The sequence below is a fragment of the Balaenoptera borealis genome (assembly GCF_965194805.1).
Source record: "Balaenoptera borealis genome assembly, chromosome: 12".
Taxonomy (NCBI): domain Eukaryota; kingdom Metazoa; phylum Chordata; class Mammalia; order Artiodactyla; family Balaenopteridae; genus Balaenoptera; species Balaenoptera borealis.
Genome location: NC_138869.1, coordinates 69,903,744 through 69,923,377, shown reverse-complemented (window position 1 = coordinate 69,923,377; position 19,634 = coordinate 69,903,744). Strand labels below are relative to the sequence as shown.

Sequence of the window (19,634 nt, the reverse complement as noted above, 5' to 3'; positions counted from 1 at the left end):
AGGCCGGGGAGAGAAAATGGGGCTGAGGACCACCCTCTCCCTCCAAGGGACTCTATGTTTTATGTTTAAACACAGGGGAACCAGAGCACACCAGTGATAAGCATCAGACTACACGAGTATCACCGGAAAATGCTGACACTGATGCTAATTATAGATGCCGGAGAACAACAAATTAGTAAACAAGAAACTGTGAAATTTTGATTTGGCCGTGTAAAAATTAATACTGATTATAGTCACTTACGTGAATTGCGTACCTAATTACCATGCAGCACAATAATGATCATGCACATCAATAAAGGTGTCAGATTAGCATAAATGTTCGATTTCATCACAACACTGAACTGAGGTAACACCTGGCGGCTTTCATAAATTGTCGCTCACCTAGCACGCTTTTTTTACTCACAACTTCAAGCTGAATTGAACATCCCTGGGTGAACAAGAACTTGCATTGCTGTAAAAGCATAAACAGTCCCTGGGCACAACCTGAAAACTGGAACAGCATAGATTCCGTGGCGACTCACAACACTGCACAGAGATTCCAGGGGCAAGAAATATATCTTGCATTTTATTATATATGACTCTGTAGCCAAACTGCCATTTCTCTTCTACTCATTTGAATGAGGATTCTCCATCCCACATACCACCATCCTTCATTCTAATCTGTCAGAGATTTATAGTAACAGGAAATTTGGAGCTGGGGCTGGCAGATAACTGAATTTTGGCTGACTGGAGAGAAAAGCTTCCTCTCAGCAGAAAGGGTGTGGTTTGGGTTTCTTAATGACCATTCAGGGTTAGGACTCCAGACGTTGCCAATCACAAAGCCCAGGCAGCTTGTTTTGCCTTTTCTAGAAATTTCCAGTCCTATGTACATGGTCCTTGAGCTTCACAAGGACGTATTCTCACAGCTAAGGACCAGGACTGTTTGTGAGGAAGTGCTAGGCCCTAGATAACAGCCCTGTGGGTTAAGGATCCCCCTCACTGCTATCCTGTGCACATCGAAAGAGCTTATTCCAGCATATCACAGGCCAAAGCAAAGACAGGGTTAGCATTAAACTTTATAAAAACCTTAGAATCTAATCTATACACCACTCTGCAAGAAGTGCCAGTTTGGCTTTCTGTACACTTCTCAGTAAATAAATAACTATCCTGAAAGGAGTAAGAAGACTTTTCCTGCTTTCCATATCACTAGTTACCCCTAGGTTCAAGGGTCCACGGGTCTTCTCTGTGGGAATACCCATTTGGAGCTTTAGCTTTCACCACAACAAACAAAGGACGATTAAAACAAACCAAAAGACTGATTTATCTGCCTGATTTTTAAAAAATTATCATACAACTCTAGGCCTTCATCTACAAATGCCTATGCACACAGAAATAAGTAATGGGGATGTTCTAAAGCAAACACTTCCCTTCTGCTGAAGAGGGAAAAAAGTATTTCATTTCAGTTATGACTTACGAAAATCCAGTCCTAAAAATTCCACTTTCTTATTTTACATTGTAAAATCCTATTTAGTCATAAGCGATTTCAACCTCTTGCTTGTAAATCAACTGCCAAGTCCTGTTCCTTGCACCTTCTGAATATCTTTCCAGTCCGGCCTCCTCTCCATGCCCATTGTTACTAGTCCTAATAGCTTTACACGCCTAATCAATTTCGACCCCTCCGATCCACTTCCCAAAGATCTGAAGTGACCTTTCGAGATTGCAAATCCATCATTACCTTCGGTGTAAAATCCAAGTCCTGAACGTGGGCCTGACGGTCTCGCCTCTGCCTGCTACTCCAAGCCCATCTCTCCCCAGTCCCAGCACCCCACCTCCGCCCTCACACCAGACAATTGCCTGCAGTTTTCTCCATCCTTTGCACATGCTGTGCACTCTCTCTCCAGCTTGGATGAGCCCTCACTTTCTCCTTCTTTGCCTGCGCAGCTCCTATTATCTCTAATGTGCCACTCAGACGTCACTTCTTCAAGGAGGAGCACTTCCCTCACACACTTGGAGTGCCCCCCTCACCCTCACCCTCACCCTGTCCCTTGGTTCCTCCATGATCCTCCAGCATCCCTGCTTCATAGCACTCATCACCTCCTATCTGTCTCCCTCGTTAGAAGATTAGAAGGCTGGGACCGAGCCTTTCTTTCTCTCTAATTCCACTGGCTCACACAAGGCCTGAGATTCATTAAATGAAGAGCCATCGTCCTTTGGTTCCAAATCAGCACAACTTCCCCTACTAGAGAGTTACGCATGTAAGCTACTGGGGTGGGGGGGGAGGCGAGGGAACTACTAAGGTGACTTCTCATTAATGATGATAATAATTATTATGGTAAATGTCAGCTGAAGGCACAGAGCATGATACAATGGAAAAAACATGGACTCTGCAGTCAGTGAGATATGAGACTGAATTTAGATAAGTAACATAAGCCCAGGTCTGTGGTTTTATGGGAGAATTTATTTAAGTCTGGGAATGTGTCGAGTATAGCATTTGGCACATATAGACCCATCCCTGCTCCCACCCCACTGTACCCCATGGGCCTAGGTGTATGGTGGAGAAAAGGAAACACATTCCCAGGCAAAAACCTATGGTGATAAAGGCCAGAATGGTAGTTATCACAAGGAGGGGCATTTTTGGCTGGGAGGTGACATGAGAGCCTTTTGGAGTACCGGAGACGTTCTATGTCTTGATCTTGGTGATGAGTATACAGATGTATACTAGGTAAAACACATTGCTCTGCACACTTACTATCCGTGCATTCACTGTAGGTAAATTATACTTCAATAACTTTTTTTAACTAATAAAGGAAGTACACTCTCCCTATGATGGAAGACAGCCTCAAAGATGAGGCCTGAAGTCAAAGCATGTTTGCACGCTGAAAGCTCCTGGTCACCCACAGCAGTGATTCTTAGCCCCAGGGCTACAGTGTTATTATAAAGGGTCAGCAAATGCATTTGTACACCAGGCATTGGAAGCAGGCAGGATAAATGTCTCACATGCACGTACGTATCACAACGTCCCAAAGGTACAGAGAAGCTACCATATTTAATAAAACACATTAATTTCAGAGTGTTACTAACTTTAGAGTCACTCTGTTATAACATAGTTTCTCAATCAACAAACACTCAAAGTATAGCTACAATCCTGTTGGGACTAAAACAATTTTTTGAAGTGTTATCTTACCCTCAATCTCACACTTTCTCACTCTCTCTGCGGCCTAAAGTCTAAACATGATCAAGCCAGCATCCTAGGGGTATACGAAGTGGTGGGGAGGGGTCTCTAGACCACCCTAGTCCATTACCATCTTCTCTTCTTCCAACCTCCTTTAGCACCAACTATCTACATCTACGGCTAAACAGTCAAGTACCTAAAAGATGGTTGGACTTCCTCTTTATAAATATTAATATTGGCAGCTGCCATTACTATGTTCCAGCCACTGTTCTAAGTACTTTACATGCATAACTTCATTTAATCTTCACTCAGTCTTATTATATGGGAGATATTATTATTAGAGATGAGGAAACTGAGGCCAAGAAATTAAGAAAGTTGTCTATTTTCTCTCAATTGGTAGGTGGCAAAGGCAAGATTTGAACCCAGAGAACTTGACTTCAGAGCCACTACCTGACATGGCGCTTGTGTGTTTACTTTTTATTCTGACATAAATTTAGGCTTACAGAAGAGCTGCAAAAATAGTACAGAGCTCTTGTGTACCTTTCACCCAGCTTCCCCTCATGTTATCATCTTACATAACCACGGCACATTGATCAAACTTAAGAAAGTAACACTGGTACAATACTATTAACTAAACTACAGACTTTATTCAGATTTCCCCAGTTTTGTTTAATTTTTTTTTTTTTTTTGGAAGTATAGTTGATTTACATTGTTTTTACACTCATGCCCTTTTTCTGGTCTACTTTACATTTGTAGGCGTAATTCCTTAGTCTCCATTCTGTAATGGTTCCTCAGTCTTTCCTTGTCTTTCACAGCCCTGTCACTTTTAAGGAATACTAGTCAGGTATCTTGTTGAATGCTCTTCAGTTTGAGTTTCTCTGTTTTCCCATAATTACACTGAGGTGATGGATTTTGGGGGAAGAACATAAGAGGTGAAGTGCCCTTCTCATCACATCCTATCAGGGGGTAAGTAACATCAACATGACTGACAATGTTAACCTTGACCTCTTGGTTAAGGTGGTGTCTGCCAAGTTCTTCCACTGTAAAGTTACTGTTTTCCCTTTCCATACTCTATTATTCGGAAGCTAGTTTCTAAGACCAGCCCACACTCAAGAGAAGGGGAATTAAACTCCATCCCCAGGAGAGGAGAGTTTCAAAGAATATGTGGACATGGTTTGAAACCACCACAGTAATTAATAAATATTTTTGGAAGATGCTTTAAGGCCATGCTAATATTCTGTTTCTCCTTAAACTGTCACAAACTAATTTTAGCCTTCATTGGTAGATCTTGCCTGCAGCAATTATTACTGTGGTGTGCTAATGGCGATTTTCTATTCCTCTCATTCCTTCCACATTTATTAACTGGAATTCTTCTGAAAAGAAGAGCTCTCTCTTCTCTCCCATTTACTTATTTATTCAATCATTTATATCATTAACTCATAGATGTTTATTTTATTCTTTGGCTTATAATCCATTACTATTGCTTTTTATTTTGCTGTTCAAATTATTCCAACTTTGGCCATTGAGAGCTCTTTCAGGTTGGCTTCTGTGTTCTTTTGACATATTCGCCTTTTTTATTTTCCCTGCCCCAGTCCTAGAATCAACGATTTCTCTGAGGAGATCATGGGGCCATTCTATCATCACTCTAATCAAGTCAATTTCTTAAGGGAACTGACCAATTTCGTATTCCTAAGTATTTCCTACAGCAGTATGCTTGACAGACAGGAATGTAGTTGTTTATGAAAGCTTCAAGGGCAGAAAGAGCAATGGCCCGCTTGCACACTCACATAGCTGAGGCGACAGGCTTCTTCCTCTCCTGAGCCACCCTGCGGGACAAGGTGTAGAAAAAGCCACATGGTTCCTGGCACACAGTAAGAGTACAGTAAGCAGTAGGTCCTTTCCCCAGTCTGTCTCTGCAGCTGCTTTAAGACGTGCTGATGCACCTTCCTTGGGACCTCTGTCAGGAAACACTACAAACACTGCCCCCCTTTTTTTATGGATGGCAAACTGAGGTGCAGGAGAAGTAAAACATATTGCCAAGATCATACAGCTAGAGAATGGCTGAGGTAATTCTAGGCGGAAGGCCCCTGGGGGCCTGCTCTCCCATGCCCTTCCCCAGAGGCAGCGTGCACCGTGAAGGAGGAAGGTTCCTGGAGACCATGTTCCCTGTAGACTGATTTTTCTATCTAACCCTCATCCTCTTCCCTTCAGAGTTCAAGCATGGAGAGGCTGACTAAAGGATAAAACTAAGAGACCTATGTGCTTTCCAGACCCCAGGGTTCTAGATAGTCCCAGACCAACTCTACAGACAAGAAGAACTTAAGGCTTAATTTAAAGATTTTTGTCTGGGCATCTACAGATCAAATAAAAGGCTAACATCAAAATCAGTGAAGGAAGGAAAGACAAGATTTAGATTTTGTTCCACTCAATCCCAGATGGCCACACTAACCAAAAGACCAATCCTAAGTGACTAGTATAAGTATGAATACTAAGTGGGCAATGAGAAACAACTTAAACACATTAAAACGAATGTGAAACACAATCAAAACAATGTTAAAAAGCAGAAGGTTAAGCCTACAGGTGTCAAAATCTTGCAAGTCCCAGTACCTGGTAATGAGGAAACCTGATGCCAGCCAGATTCATCACATGAAGTCAGCCACTGACTTCATTATTTCATCACCAGAAGGAAATCAGATAACACCTTGAGCAATAGGAAGTGTTAACACACACACACACACACGGCAATAATGGTGGTTATTACGTTATTATATAATCACATTTTTTCAGATATATAGTTGTCTAAAGAGTAAATATTAAAGAGTGAGGGAAACAGAAATGATGGTAACTAAAGACAAAGAGTCTAACAGATCATGATGGTTAAAGAAAAGACATTTTTAAAAAGACAGCTCTGTCTGAAAAACTTAAGTTGGTTGAAAAAACTTAAGTAAAAGTACTGGATCCTGATTTTGTATACACTCTCCAAGAAAGAAAAAACTGTTACACTTTAAAGTGAAACACTAAACCCTCGATCATTTACTTAAATACCTTTCTGAAAGTCTGCTCTGGGTCTGCTAAAGACAGGGAAAGGGTTGCTGGTTAAGAGTGACTAGCAAGAAAACTATTCTCCAGCGAGGCCTTAAACATATAATAATGGAGATAGCAACAGATTAAAAAGTAATGAATCTGGAATCTCTGCCAATTTCAACATCTGAGGTATTTTCATTTGTAACAGATAAAAAGTAATAGAGTATTCTATTACTGCTAAGCATATAGGACCCATAGGTGTTTTCAGAACTACTCAGCTAGAATACCATCTTTTCCTTCTACTTCTACAACCTGGGGACTCAGACGTCTTCTTGGCAGCCATGATCTCCACATAAAATAGACTCTACAGGCCTTGCAAATGGAAAATCTCGGTCTTGGGCAAGTCACTTTAACCTTTCTCATCAGTAAAATGGTCACTAATACCGATATCACAGGATTGTGAAGATTAAAGCACCAAGGATTATGGAAGTAACATTTCCTGTCCCATAATCCCAGGCTTCAAGTTACTATCAACAATCATTTGAACCAGCCAGACAATACTCTCTGAAAGTCATTTTATGGACAAACTAATTATTGTTTGGGAATGTAAAATCTGGTCATAAACCACTAATGAGGCAGGGGATGGGGAAGGAATTGTAAAAAAGCAGAATGGGTAGCAATAGCTAGAAATAATTTCAAATACACAGGCCTCTAGTTTCTTGCCAATTGTTTACATTTACTTCCCTTGTACACCCTTTGGCCTCTGTGGTACATCCGGCAGGCATGTGTCCAAAACAAATCTTTATCACTTTAAAATCTGGTGGGGGAGGGGAGGGTACTGAATTTTCTCAGAGGTGAAATTCATGAAAGCATTAACCTGCTTGAGAGGAAGGTGAGAATCTTCTAGAAGAAAAGTTTGAGGAAGTTTGAGAATAAGGGAGGCTTTTTCCTCTTCATGAGCTGCACGGCTTCCCCTATATCCTCTAAACTAATATATTATTTGGCATAAGTTTAAAGACATTCCCCTCATCTAACTTTCTTATATTTCAAGGAAATTGCCACTGATTTAAAAAATAAGCCTCTCACTTTATGTAGTCAAAGTGTTCCAAAGGGATTATGTATTACACTCTTAATAAAAGGAACAATCCCCAGTTGCATAAAAGCCAAGACTAAGGACTCCGGAGCCAGTCTGCCTGGGCTTGGAACCAAGCCTCAGCACTTCCTAGCTTACTACAGTGGGCAAGTTATTTGATGGCTCCGGGCTTTGGTTTCCTCATCAGTAAGACGGCAATGCTACTTGTGCCCTCCCCAAAGTGTTGTTATGAGGATGAAATGAGCTAATATTTGTAAAGTGCTTAAGAACTGTGGATGGCACAAAGTGTTATCAAAGCAACTATTAAATTAAAATAAATAAATCCCTAATTTTGGGGGTAAAATTTTACCTAAGCATATAGTAAGGGGTGGTTTGAATTTGATCCAAAGACACAGTTCTCCAAGTGGTCAAACGCAATGCTTTACAAGCAAAAGTTGGGGGAGTCAGACTCCTGGCTCTGCCCTCCTCCATGTGGCCCTGAGCTGGTCACTTTAACCTCTCCCTGAAACTTTGCTTCTTCATCTGTAAAATGGAGATAATAACAATTAGCTAGGGCTTCCCTGGTGGCGCAGTGGTTGAGAATCTGCCTGCTAAAGCAGGGGACACGGGTTCGAGCCCTGGTCCGGGAAGATCCCACATGCCGCGGAGCAACTAGGCCCGTGAGCCACAACTACTGAGCCTGCGCGTCTGGAGCCTGTGCTCCGCAACAAGAGAGGCCGATAGTGAGAGGCCCGCGCACCGCGATGAAGAGTGGCCCCCGCTTGCCGCAACTAGAGAAAGCCGTCGCACAGAAACGAAAACCCAACACAGTCAAAAATAAATAAATAAATAAATAAATAAAAACAAAAAAAACAATTAGCTAGCAGGTATGCTGTGAAGACAGACTGAGAAAATATAGATGTAAAGTTCTGGGTACAGACAGAGCAAAGTATTAAGTGCTCAAGCAGTAAAACTCTTCCCCAACAACGTGTACATCCCAACCTACCATAGAGTCTGTAGCGACAGCTCTGAGCTGCTGTGAACTAACTTGTGAGTGAACTACCTCAAATACTGCAATCTGAGCTGGGCTTTTGTTGAAGTTTTATCAGGGCTGTGGGGCAACCTGAAGAAGCAAGAATCAGGCAGGTGAACCGAACCAGGATCCAGAATCAAGCTGGATCATAGGAGGAGGAGGGAACATGACACCAACAGTTATGAACAAAGCCAGGACCAGGCTCCTCTCCAGGCCCAGCAAAGAGCTAAAGATCTAAAAGCAAGCCCCAGAAAGAATTTTCCAGGTAAACAGCCCTTTTGAAATGATCTGTTCTGAAAGCTCTTCTGGCCATTGGACTTCCTAGAAGTAGGTCTCAATTATAATTCAAAAGGAAAAATAACTTGAGAAATGGATTGTGTTTAAAGGAAACTGAAAAGAAAATCACAATGAAGGCTTATTCAGGTGAAAGGAAAACGAAGTCAACAGGTTGGTTCACTCAGACAAAAAGGGCTGGGGTACAGGCAGAAACTCCCTTTAAGAAGGGTCCTCCTAAGGTTAAATAAAGCACCACCTCCAAATACACTAGCTTGTGTTTTCTAAGTATCTGATACCTCAAGTAATAGCACCACTGTCTCTACTTTTTCACAGGTAAGAAGAGAGAGTTTCCAATTCTTTTTAATTAAGAAAATTAAAATCCCTGAGATTTTAAGCTTTCGCTATGACTGAAAAGAATTGTAATTAGGAGATCTGACTATACACAAGCAAAGCTGAAAGTCACAAATTCAATAAAAGGAGGGACAATAATAAAAAAATTTACTTTCTTAATCTTAGTAAGGACAAGCACTTAATAATGCCCTCCAAATTAAGGCTACTAATCCAATATCAGTGAATGGTCAATAAATGCTGACTACTGGTACTATTATTAGTGGGACATACATTTGGAGCTGCTTTTCCAGTCACATCGAGTCCTCACTGGCAGGGATAAGCCAGTGTGCAGCCCCGACAGAGGACACACCCCATCACGCGGAGGCAGAGGCACAGCCTCCGTCTTGCAAGAATTACGCACCATCCAACTCGACAGTGTGAACTCCTTGGCACTATGAAGCTCAAGTGTTTTAAGATACATTTTCCTTTCTCAGTAAAGTCCAATATATTTCTTCCCTTGTTTTTATTTTCATTTTTCATCTTAACTCATGACAATGCTCTTTAAAGAATCTGAGAGCCCAACATTAAAGTGCTGTGGAGTGAGTATGATGGAGCTGGATGCTGTCATTGCCTAATAGAGGCCAAGATCTCTCTGAAGTAGAACCCTTACTGTCCCAACAACTGTCAAAAAGAAACAAATAAGTGGTTCCATGTGCTACTTTTGTCACTTCTAAAATGACACTACAGGTGTAGCATTTGTACATCTGGCCGGTCAAGGGGGAAATCTGAGCCAAAGCAGAAGGACCCTGACCCAGTCCTCCCACCCCCACTCCAAACACATAAAACCAACGGATAAAATAAAACAAAAGAAATACTTTCATATATAGTTGAGCTCCAAACCAAGAAAAGAAAATATACAGATGGCAGAACAGGAACTCAAAATCGGACCTGTGAGTGGGAGCTCTGAATGCAATAGCTCAGAAGTCAATAATGAGACAGAGACCTACGCTTAGTATACTTAACAAAAGACAACTCAACTGACTCTTTAATGTTTATGTAAAAAGTGTGACACCATGAAACATATTCAGAGTAACATATGAGACTGAATAAGTAACAACTCACCTTGACACACCTAGATTCTTATCTAGAGCCACGCCATAAACCTGGTGGGAAAACACCATTTTTAGTGGGTTTTCCATAATTACAATCTTAAGAAATTTGGTTACTCAGGTCTCTAGAGTATCTTTTTAAGGCTTTGTAACCTATAGGGCCATGTATGACCAGCAAGAAACTTAAAAAATTAAAAGCCAGCTGAACTAATCCAGACTCTGAAAGATTAGAATCCTTGATTTGCAAGTGACCAGAAGAACCAGCACAAACTGGAGGACTCTGAGTAGAAATAGCACTCAATTAAAATACACAAATACGAACAACACCACTTCATTACAAACCAATTCAACTGCTCTACATAGTAAAGTAAAACTGTCAAAGTCTAAATGTCTCAGAGCACATTTTAAAAAGGTTATTACTGAAGCACAAATAAGCTTAAAAGTACGAGTTCATAATGATTATTCACAAGAAACTCATTGGACACCTCTGAAGACTACTAGGAAACCAACTTGATCTGAAAACTGGTAAATACGGGGAAAGAATCAAGCATTTAATCCATCTTTCCTACACAAACTGTACCTCAGGGTAACCAAGTAGTTAATAACATGAGGTTTCTCTATAAAGTTTCTCTCCGAAAAGTATTCCAGTTAATAAATGAAGAAGGTAAAATAGAAATGAAAAATCACCATTTTGCAAACTCTAAATCATGGCTTTAGACCGTGATCGTCAATGGCTGCCGACATCACAAAAAAGACTAAACAGAAGGACGTACACAACATCCCCTAGAGAGAAATCCTGCCAGAAAATTTGAACCTGAATCAGACCAAGTCTAGATCTGATTTCCAGCCCACAGGAAATACAGGGGACAGATGAACATGTTGAATGATACCTCAGAAATGCAATCAGCGAAACCCAGACTCTGGGAAATGGGGCAAATGACCTTTTTTTCTTCAACAAATAAACTGGAATGAAAAAATGACAGAGATGAAAGCCACAGATTTAAAGAGACTTATGAGACATACCAACCAAATGCAATGTATGGACCTTGTTTGAACATAGATTTGAACAAACCAACTATAAAATATAAAATAAAATATTTTGGGGAATTCCCTGGTGGTCCAGTGGTTAGGACTCCACGCTCTCACTGCTGAGGGCCTGGGTTCAATCCCTGGTCAGGGAACTAAGATCCCACAAGCCACGTGGCCAAAATAAGTTAAAAAATAAATAATAAAATATTTTAGACCATATGGAAAATTTGAACCCTGACTGACTAAACACTTGATGGTTTCAAGGAATTGCCATTTTCAGGTGTGATAGTGGTATTTTTAATATTTTTTAACGAGTCCTTGTCTTTTAGAGATACACACTTAAATGATACATAGGTTTTCTTCAAAATAATTGAGTTGGGGGGGGATGGTGATAAAAAGAAACAAAATTTGCCATAAGCTGATAATTGTTTTATGGTTACTTAAGGTATGTGAGGATTCATTATTTTATTCTCTCGACTTCTATATGTTTGAAATTTCCCACAGTAAAAGCTAGAACAACAAAAGGCAAAAACAAAATGGATTCTGTCTCATTCTGCTTGAAGCATATTGCTCCACGCATTTGTATTATTAATGGCCCTCTTCTAAACATTTTGCCTCTGAAGAAGGACCCAAGAGGCCCCAACCTGACTAATAAAAATCCTGTGCCTGCACAAAGGTAACTTTCTAAATATAAGTAGCATTTAGCAGCCATAGATCAGTACATTACTTTCCAATCAGAAGGACCCAGGATATGTACGGGGCCTTAGAATTATTGTGAGTCCTCAAATTCAACTGCACATATGTGATTTTTTGCAATGGTTAAATACTCAAATTACATCTACTATCCTACTGAGTATATAAAATGTCATAAGCACAAGCACGCACAAAAACTTATCTACAAGGATGTACATCACAGTGTCGTTCCAACAGCAGAAAACTAAAATCAAACTCATGTCTAATGGTAGGGAAGGGATTAAATAAATTACAGTTCATACACACTATGGAATACCACTTACCCATTTAAAATGAGGTTGAGGGGATTAGAAAATGATAGGGGATTAGAAAATGATGGGGAAAATGTTCACAATATACCAAGGAGAAATTTGAGGCAAAGTACATACAGAACATTGTCTGTTTGGAAGAAAAAAAAAAAGTTTGCATAGAAAAAAGACCAAACTATGTACACCAAAATTGCAACAGTTAATTTCTTTAGGTGGTAGAACTATAGATGATTTTATTTTCTTCTTTGTGCTTTTATGTGTCTAGCAATTTTTCTATAATAAAGGCAGAAGTCCATAATCCCTTATCTACAATTCAGGAATCAAAAAAGTTATGAAAATAAATTTTCGAAAGTTAGCGGCAGACTTGGTTAGGCGCAAAACTGATATGGAGCTGCTTCATATTTATCCCATTTAGTGTGAATATTAACAGGTTTCACTCCAAAATGTAATGTTTCAGAGTGCTGCCCCAGATCCCAGTAGGAGCTCAGTATCACCCTCCAGCAACCCCAAAATTCTGGATTCTAAACCCCAAGATTTCAGACAACAGATTGTGAACATTTATCAGTTTGTAACTTTGCCACCGTTACCATTTTTAGGCTTTTAAAAATGGGACTCATATTAGAAAATGTTGGGAGCCTCTGCTAACAATTACTATAAATTTTTAAATGGGAACATTAAAAACAAAAAACAAAAAACACATGTCCTTAACAAACAGGATTATCATTCCAGATTCATCAAAGGTGGCGAGCACTGGGCTCCCATCAGATAACTGTAGTAGCCCAGGTTCACCAAGCCCTTGGCATGTGCCAGGCATTATGTGTCTGACACATCTTAACTCACGGGATGCTGCCTCAGGAGGTAGGTACTATCCTAGGCCCATCATATATATGAAGTCACAGACGCTCAGAGAGGTTATGTAACTTGCCTAAGTCACAAGGCAGAGATGGACCAGAGCCTGACCCTTAGCAGCCATGCTAAACTCTCACCAGTTAAGTAAGCCAGAGGGCTGTTCTGCTTCCTGGATCATCTCCACCGTTTTTAATAGTGGTAAGAACATCACAAGTAAAGCAGAGACAACTGACGTTTTAAAAACTCTTTTTTGATTTGTAAACTAAACAAACTTGATCTACAAATTACTGAGAAAGGATAAATATGAAGCCATACCATATAATTTCTAGTATTACTACCATTAACTCTAACCACACCAAAGTTATTTGAAGATGTTCTATGAATGTAACAATATAATTTTCTATACCACAAAAAATCTCCCAGTAATCTTTTGGAAATCGGTGTGGGGAACATTTTCTGAGGGCTCTCCAGAAGAGACCCAGTTCCTGCCCACAGGAGAGCCCGACATTTCCAAGAACAAACTCTCCACTATCTACTTTTGGGGCTTCCTCGGTGTCTCTGGGCTATAAAACCCAGTAATTTACTTTCCCTACTGAAGACTAGGGCAGAAATAGCCTTAACTTCCTTTTGCAAACCAAAATTCATAGCTGTTTGAGGTGAACAAACCAAGGAGGGTGAGGGGTAGGGGGAAGAACCTTCAAAGGGATTTTTCTGGCCAAAGATGCAACTTTCACTGGGACCAGAACCTCCCAGGACAAGTGAACTTGTTGAAGCTGACTAGATACAAACCAAATTCTTCACAGGATTGTTTCACTGTTTCCCGTCTCTAATTTTTGTAACTAAGACAATCAAAAATGAACTTCAGGGACTTCCCTGGTGGTCCAGTGGGTAAGACTCTGTGCTCCCAATGCAGGGGGCCCAGGTTCAATCCCTGGTCAGGGAAGTAGATCCCACATGCATGCCACAACTAAGAGTTTGCATGCTGCAACTAAAAAAGATCCCTCATGCCACAACGAAGATTCTGCATGCTGCAACTAAGACCCGGTGCAGCCAAAATATAAACAAATAAATAAATTATATATATAAAATAGATTCTCTTAAAAAAATTTTTTTTTTCAAAACTGAACTTCAATCAGAGAATTAAGGAAAAGGGAGATCTCTGACTTAACAAACTTCTGTTAAATTATCTTTTACTACCAGTAGATGCCTTACTCAGTTTAACATGAGGCATGCTCTAGATGTTTAGATATAAAGTAACCACGCTGCAGTCATTCCCAGGCATGCCACCTTTTTTGTTTTGTTTTTTAACAGGGGGACCACGTTCTGCTTTTGAGAAAGCAAAAATGTACAGCAATTCCAAATGAAAGGAAAAGGGTTGCCGTCCCAATAAAATTATACTTAAAGAAGTATTTTAAGAAGTTCTTTAAAAACCAATTTTAATGAATTAAGAAGGTTTAGTGGAAGATCCAGAAAACTGCTATCCTAGTAAATAGTTGTGGTTTTTGTTGTTGTTGTTTTGTTTTTGCATTCTCTTAGAAGAGCAGGAACTTAGATCACACAAATCCATGAGTTCCTGCTCCTAAGGCCTCCCATTCTACATCCTTACATGGTCAGTGTTACACTCCTCAGGATGTTAAAATCATCTTGCTCAAAATAGGCACATTCAAAAGAAATCTAGCACGGTAGGAGGGCAAAAGTAAAAGGGTCAGCATGAGAAAAAGCTGTCATGTCACTATAATTTCCAAGCTACACATCCATTCTCGGGGGCCATTTCAATAGAACGGTTAGGGTAATCACTTTTTTTTTTCAAGTATGAATTCCTTAAATAAACATCAGGAATCCTCTTTCTTTAAAACAATGAATAACTTTGTCATATCTTCCGACATTTGGAGAGAACCCGTTATTGTCCCCCAAATGGGATCCAATTTTCAAAACTTTCCATTCTTCATTCTTTATTTCAGAACCTTTTCATATCTTTGGGAAATTCAAGACTGTCTTTGGATAATTCATGACTGTCTTTGGATAATCTCCCCACCACCCACAGTAGAGTAAAAATCTAGTTTATAGTCAAATTTATTGCTACTGTCTATAAATTTTCAGATTTCTCCAGCAAGCCTCCTTGGCTTCTTTTCTTATTCACTCTTCTCATGCTTAAGAAATCAGGTATAGAACTTTCCTAGACTATGACACAATCTATTCCTCAATTACAACCTTTGGTCTGTTTCTCTGTGCTTCTGAACCCTCAGGAGTGCATTTCACTTTACATCATTCACATTGACACATATCAGTATTTAGCTCAGAATCCACTTCATAGTTTTAAGCTAATGAATTGTGTTTTCTTTTAACTTTTCCTTTCCTCAGAACTTTCTTCCCTTAGTTGTTAGAACACTTTTAATCCAAATCTTACTGTATTCTCAAACAGAAGTTGCCTTCCTGAAAATCAGTAGTTTCACTATAGCCATAAACATATTAAACTCTCCATTACATGAAAATGTGAGTGACCTACTATGTGCCCAGGGCTGAAAAATACTGTGTTTAAAAAAAAAGTTTAATACAGAGCCTGTCTCAAGCTACAGAATAAAGGCAACCATTCAACAATTAGAAAATGAGACAGTATTATATAAAGTAAAATCCATGCTATTCAGAACCTCTGTAGGACTAGGCATTTTAGATAACTATGCTTTCTAGATAATCTACTGCTTGTCCTTTGAAATAACAAATATTATATTTGAATCATTTTAGATAGAAAACTAAAATTTTTTGTACTTTCATTAACAAGCTATACTGAACGTAATTTAATCTTTATTTGATTGGCTAAGAGTCACAATAAACAGATACTACAGCACTAAGCTATAGTGCAGTGATGCTTGGGGCCTAACCAGGTGTGTAGGGCTATATTCATCTATGTTAATAGTCTCAAATTACTGGCGGTGGGAAAAATTATGCTAGCCTTTTATTGTTTTTTCTCTTATTTTGTCAATCTGTCACACAGACATACCATACTACTATAAACACTACAAGGGAACAGACCTTGTATTGGGAGAGGACTAATTTTGACAGACTACCTACTATGTGCCAGGCCTGAGATAAATTTTGCAGTGCATCTAACAATTGGCCTAGCACAAAGCAGATGATGGGTAAACATTTGGTGGGTGAATGGCATTAGTGTGCCTGCCTGAGCTGGGCCTCTCCCTTATTTACTGTTTCTAATCTGCCGTGGCTTGGAAAACAGATACCCAAGAGTAAAAGAACAGCATTTAAGACGTGTCTGGCATGGCACTTTGCACGTGGCAGGTACAGCATGGCTAAACTGTACGTGCTCAACGGAACTGGGGAAGCCTAACAGTGAGCGCTTACAATGTGCCAGAAACTGTGGTGAGCTTCTTCCACACATTACATAAGACAATACCTATAAAGCAGATAATATTCCCCCCATTTCACAGATGTAGAAATTGAGGCTCAGAGTGGTTGAGTAATTTACAGAAAGTCAAGCAGTTAGTCAGTGGTAGCAGCGAAATGTGAATCCAGGCAGTCTGACTCCAGAACCAGTGGTCTGAAGTGTAATACTGCACTGCCTCTGAATAAGTATACAGTAAATAAGCGAAGGTCAGAAGGACATGAAGTTCATAACAACTTTTTTTCCTAGTACAAGTCTTCTTTGCTGACTTTCTGATTCTCAGCAAGTATGTTCTCAATTGGTGAGAGTTACTATATGTAAAGCAATAAACTGTGAAATCTAGGCAAGCAAAGTATGAGTTGATGCGCTACTGTTCACTGCAGATAATGGGTTCCAAAGAAGTAGAAGCCTGAGAGATCTGTGTGTATTAGGGTCATTAGGGAGGGCTTTAAGAGGTTAAGACCTAAGCCCAAGCAGTATAAGAGAAAAGGGATGGGTGAGAGAGGAGGCATTTTGTAGCTTAAGAATAAGCACAAAGCCTTTGTGGAATGGGGGTGGGGGGTGGGCTGGGTCATAAACAGATGAGTAGACAAACATACTTGTGATCCAGAACATTTATATCCACTGCAGCTGTAAGCTCCTATTCCTGCCTGCTTTACTTGGTCACTCAAAACAGCTGGACAAACGTAGGCTGCAATTGACAATACTAGTGGGGTAGGATATGGCAGCTAATGCAAGGGCCAAATCTGAAGCTACGATTCCACGGCTCTCATTAAATAACCCAGGGTCCTTGAGGTGGGGTGTGTGGGCATAGGAGACCTACCCTCTACTATTTCCAAACCTACAACGGGAGGACATGCTGACCTAGGGATTATCTAAATGCATGGTTTCATTTTCTCAGAAATCTTTCACTAGTTTAATCAGAGTCACCTCTAATTAATGACACACCTAGTGTAACTAGTGCCTGCAGATCCTCCCTGCCCCTAGGAGTCACAGGGATGAGAGGCCGGGGCAGCTCTGAGGCCATCTACCATCTCAACAACAGATACAGGAGCAAGTCAGAAGGAGTCAGCTCTCTTACACAAGGGAGTGGAGACAACATCCACCCTTTATGACAGAGACTGGACCTATTAACATGAGGCCCAAAGTAAAAAAAAAAAAAAAAGAAAATCAACAAAGATTTTCTAGTCTTGCTTAACTACAAGGTAGTTAAGGGGGGGTGGGGGTGGGTAAGGTATCTCTGGCAAACAGCCAAATGCTGTAGCATTCAGCTCATTAGAGACAGGCACCTCCAAACCAGTATGGTCTTTCTCTCATCTCTCAGACATCAGAAGTGCAGGAATATCAAAGTAGTCCAGGTAAGATTCAAAACCCAATTTATGCATTCGAAGTACATTTATTGAACACCTGTGTCAGGTACTGATATAGGAACTGGGAATATAAACATAAAGACTAAATCACTCTGAAAGATGGAAGTATAGCCATCCATTATTATTATCTCCTTTTATCACACCCAACCTCTTAAGGCTCCAGACAGAAAGTTCTTCTAGTGACCTACTGGCACCAAATAAGTCTCCTTTCCCACCTCAGTGCCCCTGATCATGGTGTGCCCACTTGGAACGCTCTCACCGTACTTCACCTACCCAAATCCTCACATCCTGCAAATTCAGCTGAAGTCCCCCTCCTCCTGGAAGCCCTGATCTCCATCTCATCCCACAGTTATGTCTCATTTCTCTGAACTACTAACAGTGAGTACCACCATCAGTTTATGTAGAAATGTATCACTCCCTAATTGATACTTTTATTTATTCAACAAATCCTGGGTACTAACTATGTGACAGCATTTTTCTAGGGGCTGGAAATTGCCCCAAATTGTACTGGTTTTTGTCTCCTCAAAAGAACCCCCTGGGAGAGTTCTTCTCTTAGACTGCTTTTTAATATCTTCCTGTATAGACCTGTGTTTGCACTCAGTGCTTAATACCTAACAATTTATTAGAGCCTTGGGCTTTTTTGGTCCAAGCTCACTCAAATTGAAGTTACATAAACTAATGGGGAACAAAAGCGAATGAAGCCATTTCTAAATGAACTTCCACTTCTTAAAAACCTCAAAAGAACAAGGAAGGAAAAGAAAACCGGCTATGAAAGTGCTGCTGAAACAACACATTTTACTCACACTGACAAAGCACCTACAATCCCCCCTCCAAGCCACATAAAAACGACCTTTTTCTCTCAATCCTTACAGCTCCAGAGTCAAGTGTTTATTTTAACAACAGACCTTGGAAAAGTTTAAAGCACCCCTCAGCTTCCTAAACAAGTCTTTCTAAACCTTTATTTTTTGATGAATAAACCCCCTGATGAACCTTGCATATGCCACTTAACAGACTAATCCAATGAGATTCACTACAAGGAACCAGAATTTAAGCTTCAAGCACAAGAGGGGCTCAAAGAAGAACACTTTGAGCGTGATAAACCCAGAGGCAATTTGAATATAAACAACAAAAGCCACGTCCTGCAGAGCCTGGTGGAAGGTTCCAAGTTCCCAAAAGAAGGGAATCAAGAGAATTTCCTCCAGGGGAACCGCGAGATTCTGCAAGGCGTGGGAGTTTCTGCAGGAAATGAGGGAGATTTAAAATATACATATTTTCTGCTCTAAAGTGGCTTGTGAGATACAACAGCTGGCACCCAACAGCGGGCGAGGGTGAAGCCCGGCTGTGCCATGCGGCGGAGGCTGCCACCTGGGCACTCCCACCATTCTTCGCTGCCGGGTTAGGCGAGACGAGGAGAGCCTGACGCCGCGCGGACCCGCACTGGCGCCCCTCGCCCCTTGGGCCGCCTGCCCTAGCCCCGGGGCACCCCGCAAACCCACCCCGCCAGGGCCTCCGGAGCCCCGATCTCTCTGGGGACCCAGGAGACGGGCAGGGGAAGGGGGGTCTCCAGGCAGCTGCCCAGCCCCGGAGCGATACCCACCTGAGCAGGCTGGAGAGGGGATGGCTCGAGGAGCCAAGACCACCGCCGCCGCCGCCGCCGCCGCCGCCGCCGCTGCCTCCCCCTGAGCCCCCGCTGCCGCCGCCCCCGAAGCCTGAGGAGAGCCGCTTCCCGGACAGCAGCTTCTCCACGGCCGGGAGGTGTCCGGTGCGGGCCGCCTCCAGCAGCTCCTGCTCCTTCCCCATCCCCAGGGCCGCCGCCCCCTGGACCCCCTTTCCGGGACCGCCGCCCAGCCTGTTCTGGCTCGCAAACTTTCGGTCTCCGGGCAACGCGCCCCCCAAACCGGCCGGGACACCACCCCCCTCCCCCCGCCTTTTCCCCCAGGAGCGCGTCACTTCCGGGATGCGGCGTCACGCGTCAGAGCGCCCCCCGCGCCCC

At 41.4% G+C, this 19,634-nt stretch overlaps 1 protein-coding gene across 15 annotated transcripts in view; it reads right to left on the bottom strand.

Moving 5' to 3' along the window:
- Nucleotides 1-19,551, bottom strand: part of ANKS1A (ankyrin repeat and sterile alpha motif domain containing 1A) — a 191,712-nt gene extending 172,161 nt beyond the window's left edge. For 6 of the 15 annotated variants that reach the window (XM_082345037.1, XM_082345048.1, XM_082345049.1 and 3 more), the window contains exon 1: nucleotides 19,239-19,550. In XM_082345037.1, coding sequence (XP_082201163.1) covers nucleotides 19,239-19,441 — 203 coding nt within the window. In that variant the 5' untranslated portion in view covers nucleotides 19,442-19,550. Of the gene's footprint in view, nucleotides 1-19,238 lie in introns of all 15 variants that reach the window. The other 9 variants (XM_082345047.1, XM_082345038.1, XM_082345051.1 and 6 more) reach the window with 3 other exon arrangements.
- Nucleotides 19,552-19,634: the final 83 nt, after the last annotated feature.